This window comes from Phocoena sinus, chromosome 17 (assembly GCF_008692025.1).
Source record: "Phocoena sinus isolate mPhoSin1 chromosome 17, mPhoSin1.pri, whole genome shotgun sequence".
Classification (NCBI taxonomy): domain Eukaryota; kingdom Metazoa; phylum Chordata; class Mammalia; order Artiodactyla; family Phocoenidae; genus Phocoena; species Phocoena sinus.
Window position 1 is genome coordinate 38,389,969 of NC_045779.1, and position 21,234 is coordinate 38,411,202.

The following is a 21,234-nucleotide window of genomic DNA, read 5'->3' on the forward strand; positions in this document are numbered from 1 at the left end:
TGCTGTTAAAAAGGGGATAAAAAGCGTGTCTTCATCAAAAATGTTTGGGAAAAACATTCCTAGAGTCAAATATCCTGTTATATTCTCAGGAGCTGACTGTTACGCTGTTATGTCCAAACTTTCCCCTGCAAAAGAGAAAAAAAAGCTGACTAGAACAAAAGACAGTAGTTAAATTCTAAGAATCCAGAATTTCTTATAATCACTTTGAAATACCATAAGACTCTCAGAATTAGATATATCCTTTCTTTTGCAGAACAGAAGAAAGATAAAAGCATGAACCCGGAAGCCAAGACTAGTTGAATATGAATCTTGAGTCTGTCCCTTACTAGCTATGTGACCCTGGACAAGTTACTCACCCCTCTGCCAGTTTATGAATTGCCAAATGAATGTAATACTAATACCTACCTCACAGACTTGCTGCAACCATATTTCATCTAATTAGCTAATATATATAAGATACTTAGAACAGTACTTGCCATGCAGTAAGTGCTCTCTAAATGTTAACTATCATCATCATCTTGCACTAGTCCCTTCCCATTTAGCCCCATTTTAAATGTAGGCTATAGGGCAGGGCAGGGAGAGGGTGAATGACTGCAAAAAAGTAGAATGAAGATAACTGGGAATTAAACATATATGGAACATAACTGCCTTCATCTAGACTATTTGTAATGTATAAAATAATGACGAATTTGCTATATCCCAGACTAACCACCACTAACAATTCCACTCTACCTGTAATTTTTGTTTCTGAACTTGGTTTTGATCTATTTCCCCCTTGACCCTGTAATTTACTTCCCAAATAAACACCAAAAATGGTCTTCATAAACAAGAGGCTTGAATTCCTACAGCAAGATTCACAAGGTAAGAGTGCTTAAAACCATGCTTTGATAAAAGAGGAAGGGGGAGACACTGTCATTTTAATATTAATAGTGGACATTATCATCTTTTTTTTTTTTTTTTTTTTTTTTTTTGCGGTACACAGACCTCTCACTGCTGTGGCCTCTCCCGTTGCGGAGCACAGGCTCCAGACAGGCAGGCTCAGCGGCCATGGCTCACGGGCCCAGCCTTTCTGCAGCATGTGGGATCCTCCCAGACCGGGGCACGAACCCGTGTCCCCTGCATCGGCAGGCGGACCCTCAACCACTGTGCCACCCGGGAAGCCCGGACATTATCATCTTAATGAATGAGTCCTAAGCATAGTAACTCTAGGGTTGCATGGTTTAATTATACATTCCATAAACCCAAGCCTTTAATATTCTTTTTTTTTAACAATTCTAAATACACACACTGTTTTCAACGGAGCAAATAAAATTTAAAATCTCATATATCATCAAATTCAATAAAAAATGTAAATACTCTTGCAGACTGTATTTTTTGAGTTTCAAAATTACCAAAAGCTACCAGAACTTTTAATATGCATTAACATATAACTGAAATATAAGATTTAAAACATATAGTTTTTATTACACTAAAGAATATACAAACATTAATATACAAATTACTTCAAACTGCTAATCATCCATAGTTTTCTTTAACAAAACAGAATGAAGGTCAACTAGGTACAAGTATCAAAACGTACAAAATAAACCTAGAAGTTATTTCTTTGCATTAAAGATCATTTCAGAATGATACTTCATGAGCATGGCAGGGACTATATATACATTTTATCATATTTCTCAGTACTTCATGTCAAAGCATATATGCAATAAGTGCTAAAATAGAAAAAAAATCAGTAAAACTATAATATTCCCAGATATCTAAACTATCTGCCCAGCATTTTAAATTCATTTAAATATCAAAAAAAGTTATTCATCAATTTCAATTCTGACATTCCAATCAATGAACACGCAAAGCTTTATTTAAAAAAATAGTAATCCATACACTATGGAGGGAAGTGTAAAATGGTACAATCACTTTGAGAAAAGGTCTGGCAGTTTCTTAAAAAGTTAAACATATATCTTCCTTAATCCAGCATTAAGTCCATAACACATTTATACAATAATATACATAATAGCCAAAATCCGGAAATAGCCCAGAAGTCCGTCAAAAGATAATGGATAAACAAACTGTGGTATATTTATAAAATGGATACTACTCAGCCACAAAAAACAATGAACTACTGATTAGAGGATGGATGAATATTAAAAACATTAAGACGGGTGAAAAAAACAGAAACAAAGGATCTACACTATATATGATCTCAATTATACTGTGTCATAGAACAAGCAAAACTTATCTGTTTTTTTAGAAATTAGTGTTTTTTTAAAAACAGTGGTTGCCTGAGGTACCAGGGTATTGGTTAGGAAGGGGCAGGAGAGAACTTTCTGGGGTGATAACTTTTAAAATCTTGATGGGGGTTTAAGCTACACAGGTGTAGTCATTTGTCAAAACTCATCAAATGGTGCATTTAAGATTTGTGCATTTCACTGTTTGTAAATCTTACCTAAAAAAATCATACACACACAAATAAATATTGAACTCCAGTTCATAATACTCATGCTGAAGTGTTTATGGGTAAAGTATTCTAATTCTGCAACTTGTTTTAAAATAAGTTTTCTTAAAAAAAAATGTATGGATGGATAGACAGACAAACATGTGATAAAGCAAATACGGCAAAACATTAATTGTAGAATGTAGGTGGTAGGCATTTTCGTTTCTATACATTTGAAGGATTTCTTAATCTTTGTAACAGAGGTGAATTCACACTCATGAAAGATCTACTAACAAAGTGTAAGTCTAATGATACATCCATTTTAGTTTAAATTGTTTGGGCTAACTTGGGTGGTATTTTTATTTATTTATTTACTTTGCTTTCTACTATTTACAAAGGAAGTGGAAACTAAAAATAAATTATATAAATTCACATTATAGCTGCTACTTTTAATGAAACAACTTTAAGAAGATACATTTAAAAATACAGAACAAATTTCTCAAAATTATATACAAGATCTAGCATGACTGCTAATGTTTAATTAGGTTGCATATTTTAAGAATTTACTCTTTTGTATTTGTTAAGTACTGCAACCATATTTCATCTAATTATTTTTAACTATTTATAATCAAAGTCACCATCAAATATTTAATTGATTTTGAGAATTTGTGAATCTTAACATTTGAAAAAAATAAATATATTATGAAATTTAGACATGGTACATTTGGCATCTATTATATCACCTAAAGAAATGTATTTCAATTATGCCTCATCAAAAAAATTTACCTCTATAGTACTGAATTCTTTGTTTCATGGCACACACAAAGAGTACACAAATCAGTACAATGTATTACCATGTATTTAAAAGAACATGTATTAACAATGCATTTAACCACTATTATCTACAGTATATATTAATTACAATTTACCACACTTAATTATTTAAACATATCTATTTAAAACTTGACATTACTCTAAAAGAAGGCACATGGAAAATAATTCATATTTCAAACATTTTCATATAAGTAAAGTGGCAAGGGTAGAGTGAATCTTTCAAAAATAGAATAACACCAAGTTGATGTCGCATTATACAAAAAAGGAAAATATTTAATTTGAATATTTTAAGAAATCTGGCATTTGTTAGAAATGAAAGAGCTTCATTAACTTTTTCAGAATGCCACTATAAATCATACCTAGGTTTATAAAATCATAGCTTGTAAAAAAACAAACATCCATTTAAGTTCAAATGGATAAGAAAAGACAAGAAGGTGGCAAGAATAACTAGGCACTATCTAAATTTCTAATATGTTGGATGAAATAGTATTTCTACAGAACCAAGTCTACATTTTAAAAATAAAAACACTCTTTCCTATGTTTTTCCAGCATTACATTTCGTAAGTAAACTCACGGCCCCAAACAGCTCTGTATAGTAGGATGTCTGGTGGCTTCAATTGTATTCCATTGGTACTAATAGAATTTGCCCTTATATATTCCCCTTAGTGAAACTTGTCCTCAGCAAAAACTGCTAATGTAAGTTGGTAAGTAGTCAAAAACTCAAAAAAGTCTCAATATAGAAAGAAAAAGAAAAAAGCTTTAGCTCATAATTTCCCTAAGATACTCTGCAAGGTAATAATAAACAGCCTCTAAAAAGAGTTCAGTCATCAAACAAGTCTTCTTTACACAGAAATTCCCATAAACTATACTATGCTAATTATAATTGCATAGGTGGGGAGATGGAGCAATGAAAATGGAGCAGAACCACATTCACTTTAATTTTTGCAGATTAAAATTAAACAAGATTGACTCAGAAAAACTGCTGCAGTAAACTCACTGCAATAAGTGTAATTCTGTTGTTTAAAAATATGTAAAATAAGGTTTTTATTCTACTCAGTCCCTACATGCTAACAAGTCTGTCACATGACATAAGCAACGAAACAACAATCTTGAACACTGCTGGAGAAAAATAGACTGTAGCAGACTATGTTTACACTGTTTTCTGGGCAGCAAAAAAATTTTCAAGGGCAATTTTATATAGTATACATTTTTAGCTTCCACACTTATATTAGAATCTAACCACCAAAAAAGATGTATATTGCACTTTTTTGAACACATAACTTGGCTAAAAACATTTCACAGAATTAATGTTCCACAGAACACACCTGGAAAACTGATTTAGCTGTACAAAGTCAGCATTCAAATTGAACTTTCATTAACAATTCTGAGTAGTACCATGCTAAGATTATAACATGAATTACATTTTGTATGGTAATTTGCTTTCAATCATTTCAAAAAGTTAAAGCTTACTACCTTAAAGATTTATTGGAATAATATTGTAAAAACATTACCTCAAATAAGAATTATAAGATTCATTAGACTGAAAGAAAAGTCAAAGCACAGATTAAAGATGAAATTGTCAAAAGGATATATCATACATTCAAGGCATTTTTACAATAAAATATTTAACTCTAACAGCAGATACAAAACGCCAATGAAATTAAGCGGTCAACAAGCTAAAACGGTACTGTAAGAGTCCGTTTTATTTTTATTCTTTCTATTCCTATAGCCATAGTCTAAATTTCAGATTTAATTTCCCCTCACTACAATACCCACCCTGAAATGCTGCTATTATGACATTAAGTCAGCGCTCTAGTCATATGTCCCTAGTCAAAAGCCTTCCATGGCTTGCCATTATATATTCACATTCGATTCCTTAAAAACAGCATTTAATGTAATCCATAATGTGGCACCAACCAGCTTCCAACTTCCAAACTGATATCCCTCAATTTACCTTCACCCACTCTTCGACAAAAATTTCTGAAAATCTAATATGATTTAGGCACCATGTTAGGTTTCAAAATACTCTATTCCAGTGGTTCTTTGAGTGGTTTTTTCACTTGCATCAGAATCTCTCTAGAGAACTTACTAAAACAGATTGCTGTACTCTACCCCTCAAGTTGCTGATCCGAAAGGAATGGATTTACACATCTCACAAGTTCTCAAGAGATGCTGATGCTGCTGGTCAGGGTCTACTCTTGGTGAACCACTGCTCTACACCACAGGCCATGAGCCGAAAGCCCACTGGCTGAATGAGGCCCATTCACGTTTCGTCTATTTATTATTTTAAATAATTTTAATGATTTGCAAATGTTTTACAAATAAAAATTTCTCATAAAAATGCAGATTTCTGGCTCATTTCTGCATGTAAAAATTCTGCTGGAGCTCAAGGGTAGCTACACCAGTTAGTCAAGGTCTATGTCCTTGTCCAGATTATCACAGCCCTAATTGGCCCTATGCTCACTTAAAATCACTTAAACATCACCTGGCTTAGCACTGTATTTGTGCTTATACACTCTGACCCACTTTTTCTCATTCTCTATGCCTTTTTCATGCTGCTCACTCTAGCATAAACATCCTTTCTCCCCAATACGGCTGAAATCCTACCTACCCCATTCTAAAGCTTGGCTTGAATATCCTTCCTCAACACAGTTCCAGCAAAAATAGAAATCCTTAAGTAATAAACATATTAAAGATTTAACATAAATGTCTATGTGTGCTTTAAGAATCAAGGTTTTATTTCCACAAATACTAAAATAGCAATATTTACAAAAACATAAAAGACTATAGATATCATAAATTATAAACATATAATTTTTGCTATTTTTATTCTAAATAAAATTTTAATTTTGTTCATTAAAGTTTTTACTGTGATTTTACTGTGAAAGAAATCTTTTTCATACTAAGACATTGCAAATGAATTGACGTATTAAATCTTGTAGTCAAAATATATAACAGCTCCAATAGAATATCTTATTTTGCTGGACAAAAAAAGGAGGAGGAGGAAGGGGGTAATTGACACAATTCCCCTGATTTCATAACCCACCAATTTTTAAAAGCAATTTTAATGAAATAAATGTTTCTAATTTTTTAACATGTAGGATATTTTTGTGGATTTTTACTTCTGTGGAATGGCAGGGGGAAAAAAATTACAGAGAAACAAAAACTGAGTGCTGGTCATTGCTCTGCCATAAAGAGCTTTGTTACATCAAGTAAATCATTGAGTTCTCCCTGGACCTCGGTTTCATTACCTCAAAACTGAGGTGGGAAAGTGTTCTCCAAATACCTTCCATCCCTAAAATCCTAGGACTTACTCCGTCAAAGAATGAAAGCATAAAAATCAATGTCATACAGACAAGCTTCTATTAGGCTAGTATTGCTTCTAAATTAGATTGACTTAAAAACTTTGAACTACACACAGCTTTCAAAAGTGCTAATTAAAAATGCTGAAGATTCAGAACTTTGAAAGAATACTTATGTATTTATATATGTTATTTATATATATGTTAATAACCAAAATAAAACATCTTTTGTAAGGCCAACAATTAAAACATCTTAGGAAAAAAATTAGAGGAAGACAAAAAAATTTATAACCATACCAATCAGCGTTTTAATATATATCAAAGGAAAATTAAATAATTAGAAAATCATGTCAAAAAAGCCTTTTTCATAATAGAGATTAGCAATATTTTTTAAGAATATGTACTCTGGGACTTCCCCAGTGGTCCAGTGGTTAAGACTCTGTGCTTCCACTGCAGGGGGTGTGGGTTCGACCCCTGGTCAGGGAACTAAGATCATAACATGCCGTGCGGCGTGGCCAAAAAAAAAAAAGAATATGTACTCTGCTTCAGGATATTCCCAAATGAAAGTAATTTGGCCAAAATTAAAATTATCAAATTGCAAGACTGCAAAAAAAATCTTAGAGACTATTATATTCAGATAGATCATGCCGTAAGCGAATTGCTTTCAGCTTCTCCACTTCAATTTTTGCTCTTAGCAGCTCTTCCTCTAGCTGCTGCCTTCTTTTCAATCCATCCCTCTTCTCCTGAACATATAATCCAAAATTTTTTTGATTTTCTAAAATTATCTGATGCTCCTCTTTCAGCATTTGCAGAATCTGAGGATCATACCCTAACTGTGACCTAAAATTTTCTCCACTTTCATGCCGAAAAAAATCATCTCTCCTTGGGATAGAAGATGGAGACGATGTCATTCTCATATCAACAGAGGAAAGTGACGGTGACAAAGATCTTTCCATAACATGTACTAATTCATGTTCTTCTCTTTGCTCTAAAGTATCACTCTGTTGAGAATTTAAAACCAGTGGAGGAGGGGGCTTAATGTCTTCTTCTTGCTTCACCTCCACTGTAATAGCAACTGGATGGTGGTCCAACATTACCTGTAGTGAACTTGTACCAGCCTGTGCTTCCTCATCCAAGTTTGCACTACAGCACACAAAAAAGCATTATAAAATGTAAATCAAATGAATATAAGAGCATTTTAAAGCATAATTTCATATTTAATATACATTAAATTATCAAGCTATAAAGAAAACTATGAAACAAAAAATATTTTTAACCCTTGCAATAATAAATTAAAGTGACTATGGTTGGGATTTTAATTATATATATATATATATATATATATATCTCCATCCTTAACTTTAAAATTGGCCTCTTAAAAGAACAGGAACTTACAAATACTACACAAGGCTATCGAGGTAAATACAAAAGAAAAGGCATTTTTGATACTCTCAAAGAGATACCAATTGTCCCTATAAGTCTGAGGTTCTTAAATGGTGTAAAGTGTCATTTAATTCATTCTGGGCCTTGCTATCCCGACACCTTAGTCCTAGACCTCCTGCTTCTCCTCTCCTGTCCTGATCTAAAAATCACCAGGGTCTATGACTTCCAGCAGGACAGTGGAAGGCAATCTCTGAGACGTATTGATTTCTCAATAGTCTCTCTCTCTCTCTCACACACACACACACACACACACACACACACACACACACACACAGGAAAAACAAGATTGTGTATGATTCTGGGTATGCCCAACTATCAGGGGGTTCTCCTAACTATCCAATTTCAGATGTAATGGTGTTTCCCCTTTACCTATCCTAAACTACATGACTCAGGTGATCTTTAAGTCTTTTAACCAGTGGTCAGGTGAAGTGTACAAGGGCAAGGGTTTAGATCTACCACTGGATCATCAGTACCCAGTATAATACTCTACTTGGAACCTCACAGGTACTCATCATATGTTGAATGATTGAATAAATGAAATGGGTTTTTTCAATGCAATGTTTTTTTAATGGCCTATATATGATATATTGAAAATTTATTAAATTTACATGAAATTTCCATAAAATATGCATTCCTATTAGAGGCAACTACAGTTTTAGCATAATTTAAACTTTGACATTACAATATTTGTTATGACATAAACACAATGTTCCTGAAAATTGTTGGTTTTTAAATAATTTCATGTATAACATGAAGTTGTGAATTAAGAATACATAATGTTTCTTGAGGGTTTTTCTTTTTAATTTATGTTTCTGCTTAACTTAAAAGTTATCGAGGTGAAAGAGATTATTGGAACATTAATGGAAATGCTACACTTCACATTATTTAAATAACATTTTATAAATTATAAATAAGTAATATAGGTTAGAATACATTCTACATGGATGATTAAAATGCTGGAACAAGTTTAAGTAGAACATAAGGAAAAGAATTTAAACTCCCCATATGTCACTTACTAATAACATTAAATTGCCAGAAATATCAGATATTTGTCTAAGAGGCACAAATGAAATAATAAGATATTTAGTATGTTATAAAAAACCTATTTGTAGATTATATAAATTCCTTCATTTTCATTCTTGTCTTTTTTTGTCATTTTATGATTTTCAAAAGCAAAACAATGGAATATAAATGTAATTCAAATTAGTAAGATTTGCTTTTATTAACATCTCTAAATCCTAGATTGGGAAAAAGTTAAAACAACAGATATAAATTAAATTTTTTAAATCCACATAATTACTTTTCCAAATTAGTATGTATAATAGACTGTAAAGACAATTAAACATAGACAATATACTCCCATGTAAATTAAAAATACGCCTTATATCTGGAATATTCCATTCCACTTTAGTTAAAACATTACAAATAAGGCATAACAAAGTCTAAAAATGACTTAGAGGTCACAAAAAAATGATAAAACAGAAAAGAACTTCTAAAATGTATGAATATGAACTCTGAGGATCAAATTGATTATAAAAACACAAAATATAATCTGATGTTAAAGAGAGGTAAATATAAAGACATAAATCAATGTCACTTGTAGAAATAAACAGCCTTACAAAATAGCTGTATATACTTAAATACGTTAAATTATATAAGCAGTAATATTTTCCTTATTAAGTATAGAGAGTTTGATGAGATTAACTGTCATATTTATATAGAAGTATAATTAAGATCGTGAATTATAAACTTCTGAGATAATTAAGATTCAAGATGATGTCAAACAAGTATATTAAGTACATAAATATATTATAAATTAAAATGCTAGTACAGAGAAAGTGGCAGAGCAGACACACGCTAACAAAAATAAGCATTTAATTGGCGTATTTCTGATATTCTTACCTTTAAAATCTGAAAAACTGATTGTTTAAACAGTAGGTATAGAAATGTGTAAATCAACGCATTTAATCAGAGAAATGTTGATGCCCCAAAGATTGACTGTGTAGGTATATATATTCTATGTATATACATGTATATACACCATACATACATACACACACACACAAGCGGTCAAAATGTAAATATATCTTTGTATCTTATATATTATTTTTCTTCTATATCAGTGTATTTTTAAAATACACAACTTGATAAAACTACAGTTTCTATGTGTAGTTTTCAAATTATAAAAACGTATACCCCAAAGGTAGTTTTATACCTATAATGCAAAGCCACTGTTCTTTATGATTCAAAGAGGGAAAAAATTTTAATGAGTATAAAACAGTCCTACTGTGGAGTTTTTTTTTTTTTTTGGACATTCAGCATACTAGGATTTAATCATCTGTCATCACAGTGAACAGTTTAAGCAGTGACCCCATGAATTAATATACTGTGTATCCACATCTTGGATTCCCACTGGTGCTATTTTTTTACTATGCTATCAACTAGAAATAAGAAGTATATGGTAAGAAGCTGGGCTCAAAAATATTATCCTAGTAAATTATCAAAATAACAAATATGTTTGGCTAAAAAGGTTTTTCCATTTCTTCCCTAACTTCAAAGGGATTTCATAGGTAATTAATAATTTTGCTTATATAATGACTCTTCCACCAATAGGAAAGTACCTTGTAAAGTTTTGTTTGAAGGTTCCTCAACTAACAAGGAGTTTACAGTTTGCTTAAATTACCCTAAATGATTCAGAAGAAGCCTGTAGCTGCCATTTTTATCTTTTGCCAGAGGTTAAAATCTGAATCAGCAGCAGGATAATAGTTTTTGAAGATTTCCAGGCAAGTACTTATGTAGAGCACAAATTCAACCAAAAAAACTGTTTCTAATCCAGTTGCTCTTATTGATATATTAAAATTCATAATTTGATACCCTTGCAGAATAGTATGGGAGAGCTTACCCTTTCCTGTATGACCCCAAATCAAAGTGAAACTAGACCATTATTGTGTAAAAACAACAAAAGTTTTTAGTTTTATTAAGTAATCTGAATCCCTAATTAGGCATTAACTCCTTTTCTTGTGTTCTTGTCTTTTTTATTTTCAATGTTAAGTTAGAAAAATACTTTAAACTGTACATTTAAAAATACTTTAAACTTTAATATATACAATGATGCCATTAACAAGTTTACTTAATTGTTCATTTTAGGTTTTTAGCTCAATTAATATTCAGTAAGTGTAGACACTGATAATTCATTAAAAAAAGCAAGGGTTCCATTTTTCCTGAAACTGCTAACTTTATACAAAATTGAAAATTCTAATGAAATGTAATCTTAAATGAAATAAGAAAAAGGTATCTCTCAGAAGCTAATTAAACAATTTAATTTTAAAAGTTTATGAGGTAATGTCACAAATTACATCCCATTTATTCTTCCCTAACCTTTACTTTTTAGAAACTACAGAAGGAGGGAAGGGGGAGGGGAAGACAATAAAAAGTGGCTTAAATCCAGTGCAGCAGAAAAATTCCTTATAGCCTCACTTTTCTTTTTTAAGAATACAAAACAAAGACACTATTCACTGCTCCCGTAGTGGGGATGCTTACTATGCATATCTTTATCACAACTAAGCCAGAGCCCAATAGATAGGAGGCGCCATAATTTTCACAACAAAATAAAATAAAGCTTACCTTTGTATGTGGTTCCTGTCTCTTATCAGGCAAAAACTGGAAATCTGGGGAATCATCTCCATAACTTTCTTGGTTGGCTCAGAAATATTGCTTTTAAAATCTGATTGGGTCTCTTTTTGCTGCAATAGCTCCTGTTTGGCATATTCTTTGAGCCTTTTGTAAAGAGTGCGTAGGCCCTGCGCTGTTCGAGGAGGGCGGTCTACTCCACTTGCATTATAGTTAACTGCTATGATATCCCAACATCTATTCTTTTCCACTATTACTGAATGTTTGTTAGTGTGTTCTTCCAGAATTTTAACATATGGCTTCACAAGCTTTAACAAATCAAGCTTTTCAGATAAGGTAAAATTGGAAGATCTAGCTTTTCCTACCATTGTTCTTTTCAAATTAAGTAGGCAGTTTCTGAAACCACCATGCAGCCTTCAGCTCTGCTCAGCTCTTTTCACAAACAGAAAAAGATCAGGCTTAACTAGGCTAGCCTCATTTAGGCCCACGCCTACAGGGGAGGGTTTATTAAAATTCCTCCAGCTTAAGCTGACGCAGGTTCAGGAAATCTGCTTAAGCCAAGCCTGACCTACATAAAGCTTCTCACTGAAGAAGACAGGAAGGCACAAGCAAAACACACTTGTGTATAAAGAGAACAGCTCGAGGTAGGATTTAATACACAAAGGTCTAGAGATAAGCATGGAACACAGCTAAAAATTAGCTAATTTAGGGAGAATATCGAATTCCGACACGTTTGCCTAGCTGATAGACTGAAAATGCACTGCAGTATCACTTTAATAAAAACAAAAGAGGAACTGTTTTGTACTATTTGTTTACAAATCCAGTAGACAGAAAAATGAAAAACTAAAGATATGAGTGGTGAATGTAGTGATTCCTAACAGAGCCCCTAATCACTGTTTCTGAGCCGCTGTTCTCTCTTACAAAATCTGCATAATGCTGGACCTGCTGTCAATCAGGAATTGCATATCCTCTAGCTAGTTAGGTTACACCCAGCTCAGACTCCACGGTAAAGCTAAGCTTCTCCTTCATTTTACAGTCTACAGTAAACACCGTGTTTTTTTTTTTTTCAGTTACTTAAGAAGAAATTTTTGTTGAACACTAAATCTAAAAAGCAGATAAAAATTGTGTTTTTAAAGCAACGCATTATGCTAGCCTGCTTTAGCATGTGTAAAAAACACCATTCACAGTAAGAACAGCATAATAACACCTTAAGACTGCACACAACAAAATCGCATTTGCTATTATTATAGAGTACGATCTTTATTTAGCCATTTTCACACAATTTGGACTATGAAAGGAAACAGCTAGTCTAGTCATTTGCAAGGCCACCAATTTGTGTGTTTAGGATATATTTTCTAATCTCTGTCTGAAACATGATAAATAACAATGTAAACAAATAAGCCTATTTTCTCCTGATATACATGTTTCTCCAGATAGGAAAATGAACTAGAACATACTTGAACACAGTTCCATTCAATCAATTACTGAACACCTGTAAAAATGTTCCCAAGCACTGAGAAAGGCCCAAAGAAAACAAAGGTAAATCTAGATACAGCCCCTATCCAGAGAACTATAGCTCTACAGAAATGCCATCAATTTTCAATTACTTTGTTTTTCATTCTTTCAATAGAAGAGAATTAAATTAAATTTGTTAAGTTCTCACTTTGAACCAGACAATGTGCTAGAATGTGTTATTTGTCAGGAAATGTGTTATTTGTCAGGAAAAAAGTGAAAGATTGCTGGGTACACTATAGGATGCTAGGTGTTTTCTGGCATACTCTACTGGGTAATCTGATTTTTAGTAGTCCTAGCCTTTCACCGTCTTTGAGCAGTTTTATTGCTGAGTAAAATTGTAGAAAATAGTAATGCAAATGATTCTTGCCCCTAGAGATGCAAACTGAAAATTGACCTGCTCCAACAACCTGACCACAGTTACTCAAAGGAAAGCAAGAACACAGGATATATACTGTCTTTAAACAATATTATTATTTTTGGAAGAAATACAGGCATTGTGTTAAGAAATGATGTGCTAATGGAAATGTGAAAAAACGTTCAATCTCACTATCAAGGAAATGTATACCAAAAATGATTTTCATCCATAAGACATCCATAAGGATGTGAAAAAACGTTCAATCTCACCATAAAGGAAATGTATACCAAAAACGATTTTCATCCATAAGACATCCATGAGGAAATGTGAAAAAACGTTCAATCTCACTATCAAGGAAATGTATACGAAAAATTATTTTCATCCATAAGACTGGTAAAATTCTTAAAGAATGAAAATGTCAGGAGTGGATGAGGGTGCAGGGCAGAGTACTCTTCTGTACCGTTCATGAGAGTGTAAAATGGCATTTGTGATGGCAATCTCAGAGTACGTATTAATAGTTTACATGTGTAAAAACTTCTAAAATTGCAGTAATTTTACTTCTCAGAATCTACCTTGAAAAATACTCAAACACACAAGGAGCAGCAGAGCCTTCTTAGGTGCCTAGTATTGGAAGCAATCTAAGAGCACATCAGTTGGGGACAAGTTAAAGTCACTAAAGTATATCCATACTATGGTCTACTCTGGGCAGCACTAAAATGCAAAAGGTAGATTTCTGTGTATTGACACAGAACAAGCTCCAAAATTTATGGTAAGTGAAAAAAGCAAGTAAAACAAAAATACATACAATATAATCCAATTATGCTTACCCGAACCACCCAAAGCTAAATATTTCTGTAGGTACAGAAAATATATGTGTAGGTATAGAATGCAGGTCCATACATAGGTATGAAAATGTACTCCAGGAAGGTCTGGAACTCTTTCTGCCTAATTACAGGAGCCATGAGTTGCAGGTAGCTATGGAGCATTTTTTTTTTTCTTTTTTGGCCCCACTGGACCACCAGGGAAGTCCAGCTATTAAGCATTTTAAATGTGGTTAATGGGACTGAACTTTTTACTTTATTGAATTTTAATTAAACAAAATTTTTTACCTGAGGCAGCATATTTTTCCATTAAACACAACTTTATTGGTAGGATTACATTTTACTTAACCCTTTTGTCACAAATGATACTATTGTTTCTAGTATTACGGACAAGAACTCCCTCCTGGACCAAACGTTAGTCAGGCTCCTCTGAGCCTTCTTCTCAACTAGGACTTTAGCAAGGATCCTGCTAAACCAGTTTATAGAGAATCCCCCTACCCTTGATACCTAACCAAATTCTTCATACTCCCACCCTTAATACCTAACCAAGTTCCTCTCAGTAATTTTCCACCCACTGACCCCCTTACCCTGCCTATTGGCTGTAAATCCCTGTTGTAGTAGCAGTTGAGTTCAGTCTCTCTCCCCTGTTGCAAGTCTTTTTTTAAAAAAAAAAAAAATTATTTATTTATTTATTTTGGCTGCATTGGGTCTTTGCTGATGCACATGGGCTTTTTTTAGTTGCAGTGAGCAGGGGCTACTCTTCGCTGTGGTGCATGGGCTTCTCAATGCGGTGGCTTCTCTTGTTGCGGAGCACGGGCTCTAGGCACGCAGGCTTCAGTATTTGTGGCATGCAGGCTCAGTAGCTGTGGCTCGCAGGCTCTAGAGCACAGGCTCAGGAGTTGTGGGGCACAAGCTTAGTTGCTCCACAACATGTGGGATCTTCCTGGAGCAGCGATCGAACCCATGTACCCTGCACTGGCAGGCGGATTCTTTTTATTTATTTAATTTATTTATTTTTGGCTGCATTGGGTCTTCGTTGCGGTGCATGGGCATCTCATTGCAGCGGTTTCTCTTGTTGCAGAGCACAGGCTCTAGGCGCATGGGCTTCAGTAGTAGTTGCAGCACACGGGCCCTAGAGCACACGCGCTTCAGTAGTTGTGGCTCACGGGCTCTAGAGTGTAGGCTCAGTAGTTGTGGCACATGGGCTTAGTTGCTCCACGGCATGTGGGATCTTCCCAGACCAGGGCTCAAACCCGTGTCCCCTGCATTGGCAGGCGGATTCTCAACCACTGTGCCACCAGGGAAGTCCACAGTAGTCTTGAGTAAAGTCTTCTTGCCTGTTTAACTTGTCCGGTAGAATTTTTCTTGACATTACACATAATCACATCAGCAGTGTAGTCAATTGTAAATTGATTCTGGTTTTTTTTGGAAAGAATTAATTAATTAATTATTTAATTCATTATTCAAATATTTTGTCTAATAAGTACATAATACATACAAGAAGAATGTTTATTGTTAACTTCTGAAATCTATTTTACAAAGCACTTGAATAAGCTTTAGTTATCTGGAAAATTTACTTTTGTGGAAACCTCATTTCATGAAAATGCTAGGTACATTGTGTTAGTGTATATAAATTCTGCTTGAATGAATTTTTTCTATGCACTGATATAACATTTAATGGATTTGTTTGAATATTTTATGCAGACAGCATAAATTATAGTGATACCCTGTATAAACTGTAATTGATTATTAATCTGAATTACTTATTCTGTCTTAATTATAAATTATTTTTCTAGCTAAAAAAATAATGGGCAAACTTTTTAATATAAAAAAGTATACTACTGATGCAGAATCAATGCAGATGCAGAAGCTAGTACTCTTACTGGAATAATAAAGAAAAAAATGAGAGACCGAACTAAAGCATATTACATATTTCATACTGAATACCAAATGCAATTTGCTAAAGCAGAACAACAGGAATAAGCTGTTTAATGCATTTTAAAAGGTTAAAGAAAATAAACTAGACAACGTTAAGAGACACTGTCAACAGACATATAGTAAATCTGACAAGCAGTTTCCTCTCAACAAACAAGAACTGATGAAGTTTAGGCACCTCAAATCAGAATTAAATATCCAGAAATATTTTTAAATAATATGTAACAACGTCTGACCTTGTAACTTTGGCCAGCTATAAAATGGTTTGGTTTCTTGCACACACAAAAAAAGAAAACCATTTTTAGTAAAGAGATGGTAAAAAAACATATATACGATTTCAGTTATGTAAATGTCAGAAAATTATGGGGAAAAGATTTTAAACATGAAAGATCTTCAATTAAGCAGCCAATAACTGCCTGTAGAATACAAGACCTAACATATCAAACATCAATTGATTCAATATTTTTTAAATTGCAAGTACTTCTCTTTAGATTTAAATGAGTTATACAAAAAAAGTTATACAATAAAAGAGATATTGCCCTATTAACACATGGGTCACATTTTATCTCAAAGGACTTCAAAATTTACAAAGAAATGTTATCAATTCATGACCAAATAGATAAATGAACTCATAACACAGATATTTTTTAATCTATATCTGTCAAAGAATTTTAGCTAGACATGGAAAAATAATAGTTCTACTGCAATAGATGATGCTCTGTTAGGTTAAGTTTAAAAATCTGGATTTATTGAAATTTTAAAACAAGAAATTAATATTTCATTTATTACTCTGTTCCACACACATTATGAAAATATTGTGCTCAACTTTCTAGAGCATACTCTGAAAAGTGTCAAGAATAGGGGCTTCCCTGGTGGCGCAGTGGTTGAGAATCTGCCTGCCGATGCAGGGGACACAGGTTCGAGCCCTGGTCTAGGAAGATCCCGCATGCCACGGAGCAACTAGGCCCGTGAGTCACAACTACTGAGCCTGCACATGCTCCGCAACAAGAAAGGCCGCAACAGTGAGAGGCCCGCACACAGCAATGAAGAGTGGCCCCCGCTTGCTGCAACTAGAGAAAGCCCTCGCACAGAAACGAAGACCCAACACAGACAAAAAAATTAATTAATTAAAAAAAAAATGTCAAGAATATAGTTGTTAAAACCATTTGGAATACATATGCAAATACCAGTTTATGGAACTGGTTAAAAAAGAAAAAAATAGGGCTTCCCTGGTGGCGCAGTGGTTGGGAGTCCGCCTGCCGGTGCAGGGGACGCGGGTTCGTGCCCCAGTCCAGGAGGATCCCGCGTGCTGTGGAGCGGCTGGGCCCGTGAGCCGTGGCCGCTGGGCCTGCACCCCGCAACGGGAGAGGCCGCGGTGGTGAGGGGCCCGCGTACCGCAAAAAAAAAAAAAAAAAAGGACACTAATGATTTTTTTTGTTCTTTGCCAGTGCTCATTGGTTGAGTCACGGAGAGTTTTTTTTTGTGTGTGTGGTACGCAGGGCTCTCACTGCTGTGGCCTCTCCCGTTGCGGAGCACAGGCTCCAGACGCGCAGGCCCAACGGCCACGGCTCACGGGCCCAGCCGCTCCGCGGCATGCAGTATCCCCCCAGACCGGGGCACGAACCCGTGTCCCCTGCATCGGCAGGCGGACTCTCAACCACTGCGCCACCAGGGAAGCCCAGTCACGGAGAGTTTTATAAATTATTGTACTGTCTATAAAATTTATAATTATTATTGTTTATAATTATTGTACTGTTAACTCCAACTCAAGATTTTGTTTAAAACAAAAAGAATACTTGCTAAACATTCAATAATCAAAGACAAAAAAATGGCAATGTGATTTACGTTTTCTCATCAATATCACACTGTATATGAGTGAGCTAAATTTGAAAATCCAAGGAAAAGAAAGGCATATTTGTGACCTGGTTAGATAGGTAGAAGAATATATGTTTAATGTAAAAATTTCCATAAACGTACAACTCAGTAACTAACCATATATATCCCTCTAACATGAATCGACAGAAAATTTTAATTATAATTAAGTTTTATGTAAATTGCATGAAAAAACTACAAGAAGAATTTGAAAAACACTGTTGATACTGACAAATTTAGAGCTGCTTTTAAATTTATACATTGCTCTTTTGAATTCAATGTTAATAATACTGAGTTGACACAAGAATTAGTAAATTTGCTTAACTTGGACTTTTTTTTTTTTTTGAAACTGACATGCTTTTGTTTCCAAGTCATATCAATTCTTCTAAAAAAGATGAACTAGTTTTGTTGATGTAGATACAAATATAAACAGAAACTTTTTTAAAACTCAATTCAGCTAATGGACAACTTTTATATATGTTTAGAACTTATTTATTTCATAAATATTATGAAATCTAAATACTAATCAAGAATTCAAAATAAAAATACAGCATCCAAATTGAGATATGCCGTAAATGTATAATATACATCAGCTTTCAAAGACTTAATATGAATAATAATAATTAATAACTTTTAATCACATGTTGAGATGATATACATATTGAGTTAATTAAAATTAATTTCACCTGTTTCTTTTTACTTTTGTAACATGGTTGCTAGAAAATTTTTTAATATTTATATATGATTTATATTATATTTCTATTGGACAGCTTTGGTATAGAAGGATAGGCACCAAACTAATGACAGCAGCTATTACTGGAAGGAGACTAAGATTGACAGGGACAGTAAAGAACCTTTAACTTAACTGTATTATTATGAAATTTATAAAAATACATTCATATTACTTAGATAATCAAAATTAAATTATAAATAATTCTTACAAACTAAGAAAATGCAACAGAAAAACAAATATAGAATACAAACAGAATTTAAAGAATAAAATATAAACATCCAATATATAAAGAGCTCAACAAGTAATCAGGGAGATGAAAAGTAAAAGACCATATTTGTTTTTACCCATTCAACGGGCAAAAGTTAAAAAGTTTAATAGCATGTGTTAAGGAATCTGGGGAAATAAATTCTCTCATACAGTAATGATGGCAGAGCCATTTCAGAAGGCAATTAGCAAACCATATTAAAATATAATGTAAACACATTATGATCTGACAAGTGAGAAATATTTGCATAAGTTCATAAGACCACATGTACAAGGATGTTCACCGCAGGATTGTTTTTAATAAAAATCCTAAATAAATCATGTTATATTCATACCATGGATACCCTGCGGCAATTAAAAGAATAGGTACATCTATATGTTCTAAAATGAAAACAAGTCTCCAAAGCATACTAGTGAGAACTGCAAAGTAACTCTCAGCACGGAACAACTCCATCCAAACCCCTGCACTAAGAGACTTGACCAACCCTAGGATGGCCTCTAGCAGCCTAAGGGCCCCAACCTAGCCTCCTTGTGAGCTCCATTCTGGAAAAGCTCAGAGCTATCAAAAGAATTTACTGTTTGTTCTAGCTAACACCTGACCCTAGGCCCCTGACCTCCCTTTGGTAGGGCATTTACTAAATCTCCCACAACTCAGGAGTGTCTTTCTCAAGGACCTGAAAGTCATTCCTTTGAAATGTAATTATCAGGAAGAACAGAGCCAAGGCCTCCCAGTCTTAGTGAGAAGGTAGAATCCTAACTTTGATAACTGCTAGCTAGCAGACAGAGCTGCCCTAATCTCATTTACACAGACCTACCTTTTGTAATTTTTCACTTCCCTGACTCTACTTGAGCTCCCTCTTTGACTCCCTCATCCTCCCTTCAAAAGCTGCACAAATCAGAATGGAGCTCAGGTCTTTACCCCACTGTCAGGAGTTACTGAATAAAATCTGCTTCCACTGCATTAACTAATGTCTGGCTTTGTTTATCTTTGACATTAGTGAATGAAAAAATCAAGTTGTAGGTAGAGTATCATTTACTTGAAACACACCACCCACATCAATAATACCAATTTCTGCGGGCTTTCCCTGGTGGCACAGTGGTTGAGAGTCCGCCTGCCGATGCAGGGGACACGGGTTCGTGTCCCGGTCCGGGAAGATCCCACATGCCGCGGAGCGGCTGGGCCCGTGAGCCATGGCCGCTGAGCCTGCGCGTCCAGAGCCTGTGCTCCGCAACGGGAGAGGCCACAACAGTGAGAGGTCCGCGTATCGCAAAAAAAAAAAATAATAATAATAATACCAATTTCTACAGGTAAAATATATAAGAGCCTAGCTTTACCTGTAGTATTTTAGATAATTTTATGGGGAAAAACGTATTTAGGTACATTAATCTTTTTTTTTTTTTCTTTTTCTTTTTGCGGTACGCGGGCCTCTCGCTGCTGTGGCCTCTCCCGTTGCGGAGTACAGGCTCCGGACGCACAGTCTCAGCAGCCATGGCTCACGGGCCCAGCCACTCCGCGGCATGTGGGATCTTCCCGGACCGGGACACGAACCCGTGTCCCCTGCATCGGCAGGCGGACTCTCAACCACTGTGCCACCAGGGAAGCCCCTAGGTACATTAATCTTAATGAATGCATTAAGTATTCTGAGGAAAATGTACTGATGTCTGCAACTTTAAAATTCATTTTTTAAAAGTAAGATAGAGACTTCCCTGGTGGTCCAGTGGGTAACACTCCGTGCTCCTAATCCAAGGGGCCCGGGTTCGATCCCTGGTCGGGGAACTGGATCCCACATGCATGCTGCAACTAAGAAGCCCGCATGCCACAACTAAAGATCCCGCATGCTACAACTAAGACCTGGTGCAACCAAGGTAAATAATAAGTAAATATTTTAAAATAAATAAATAAATAATAAAAGTAAGATAGACTGATGGATGAATAGATATGCAATAAAGCAGATACAGTAAAATTTTAATTCTGGAATCTAGGTGGTTGGTATATGGGTAGTCAATGTAAAATGATCAACTTAATGTTTGAAAATTCTAATATGTTCAAAAAAGTATCCTTAAAAATAAAATAATAGCAGCTAATATATTTTAACTCT

At 34.4% G+C, this 21,234-nt stretch overlaps 2 protein-coding genes across 3 annotated transcripts in view; both read right to left on the minus strand.

Annotated features, from left to right (window-relative positions):
• RAD54B (RAD54 homolog B) overlaps window positions 1–21,234 on the minus strand; it is a 96,317-nt gene that overhangs the window by 45,347 nt on the left and 29,736 nt on the right. The window lies entirely within an intron of this gene.
• FSBP (fibrinogen silencer binding protein) lies at window positions 1,439–12,095 on the minus strand. The gene is made up of 2 exons (XM_032610504.1): window positions 11,635–12,095; window positions 1,439–7,710 (listed from the first exon to the last, which is right to left on the minus strand). The coding sequence occupies exons 1-2, from the start codon at window positions 12,006–12,008 to the stop codon at window positions 7,185–7,187; spliced, it is 900 nt and encodes a 299-aa protein (XP_032466395.1). The 5' UTR covers window positions 12,009–12,095; the 3' UTR covers window positions 1,439–7,184.

Coding starts and splice junctions, on each gene's coding strand:
- FSBP (XM_032610504.1), bottom strand. CDS start 12,008: ATGGTAGGAAAAGCTAGATCTTCCAATTTTACCTTATCTGAAAAGCTT. Junction 7,711..11,634: donor GACAGGAACCACATACAAAG/GTAAGCTTTATT, acceptor TGTGTGCTGTAG/TGCAAACTTGGATGAGGAAG.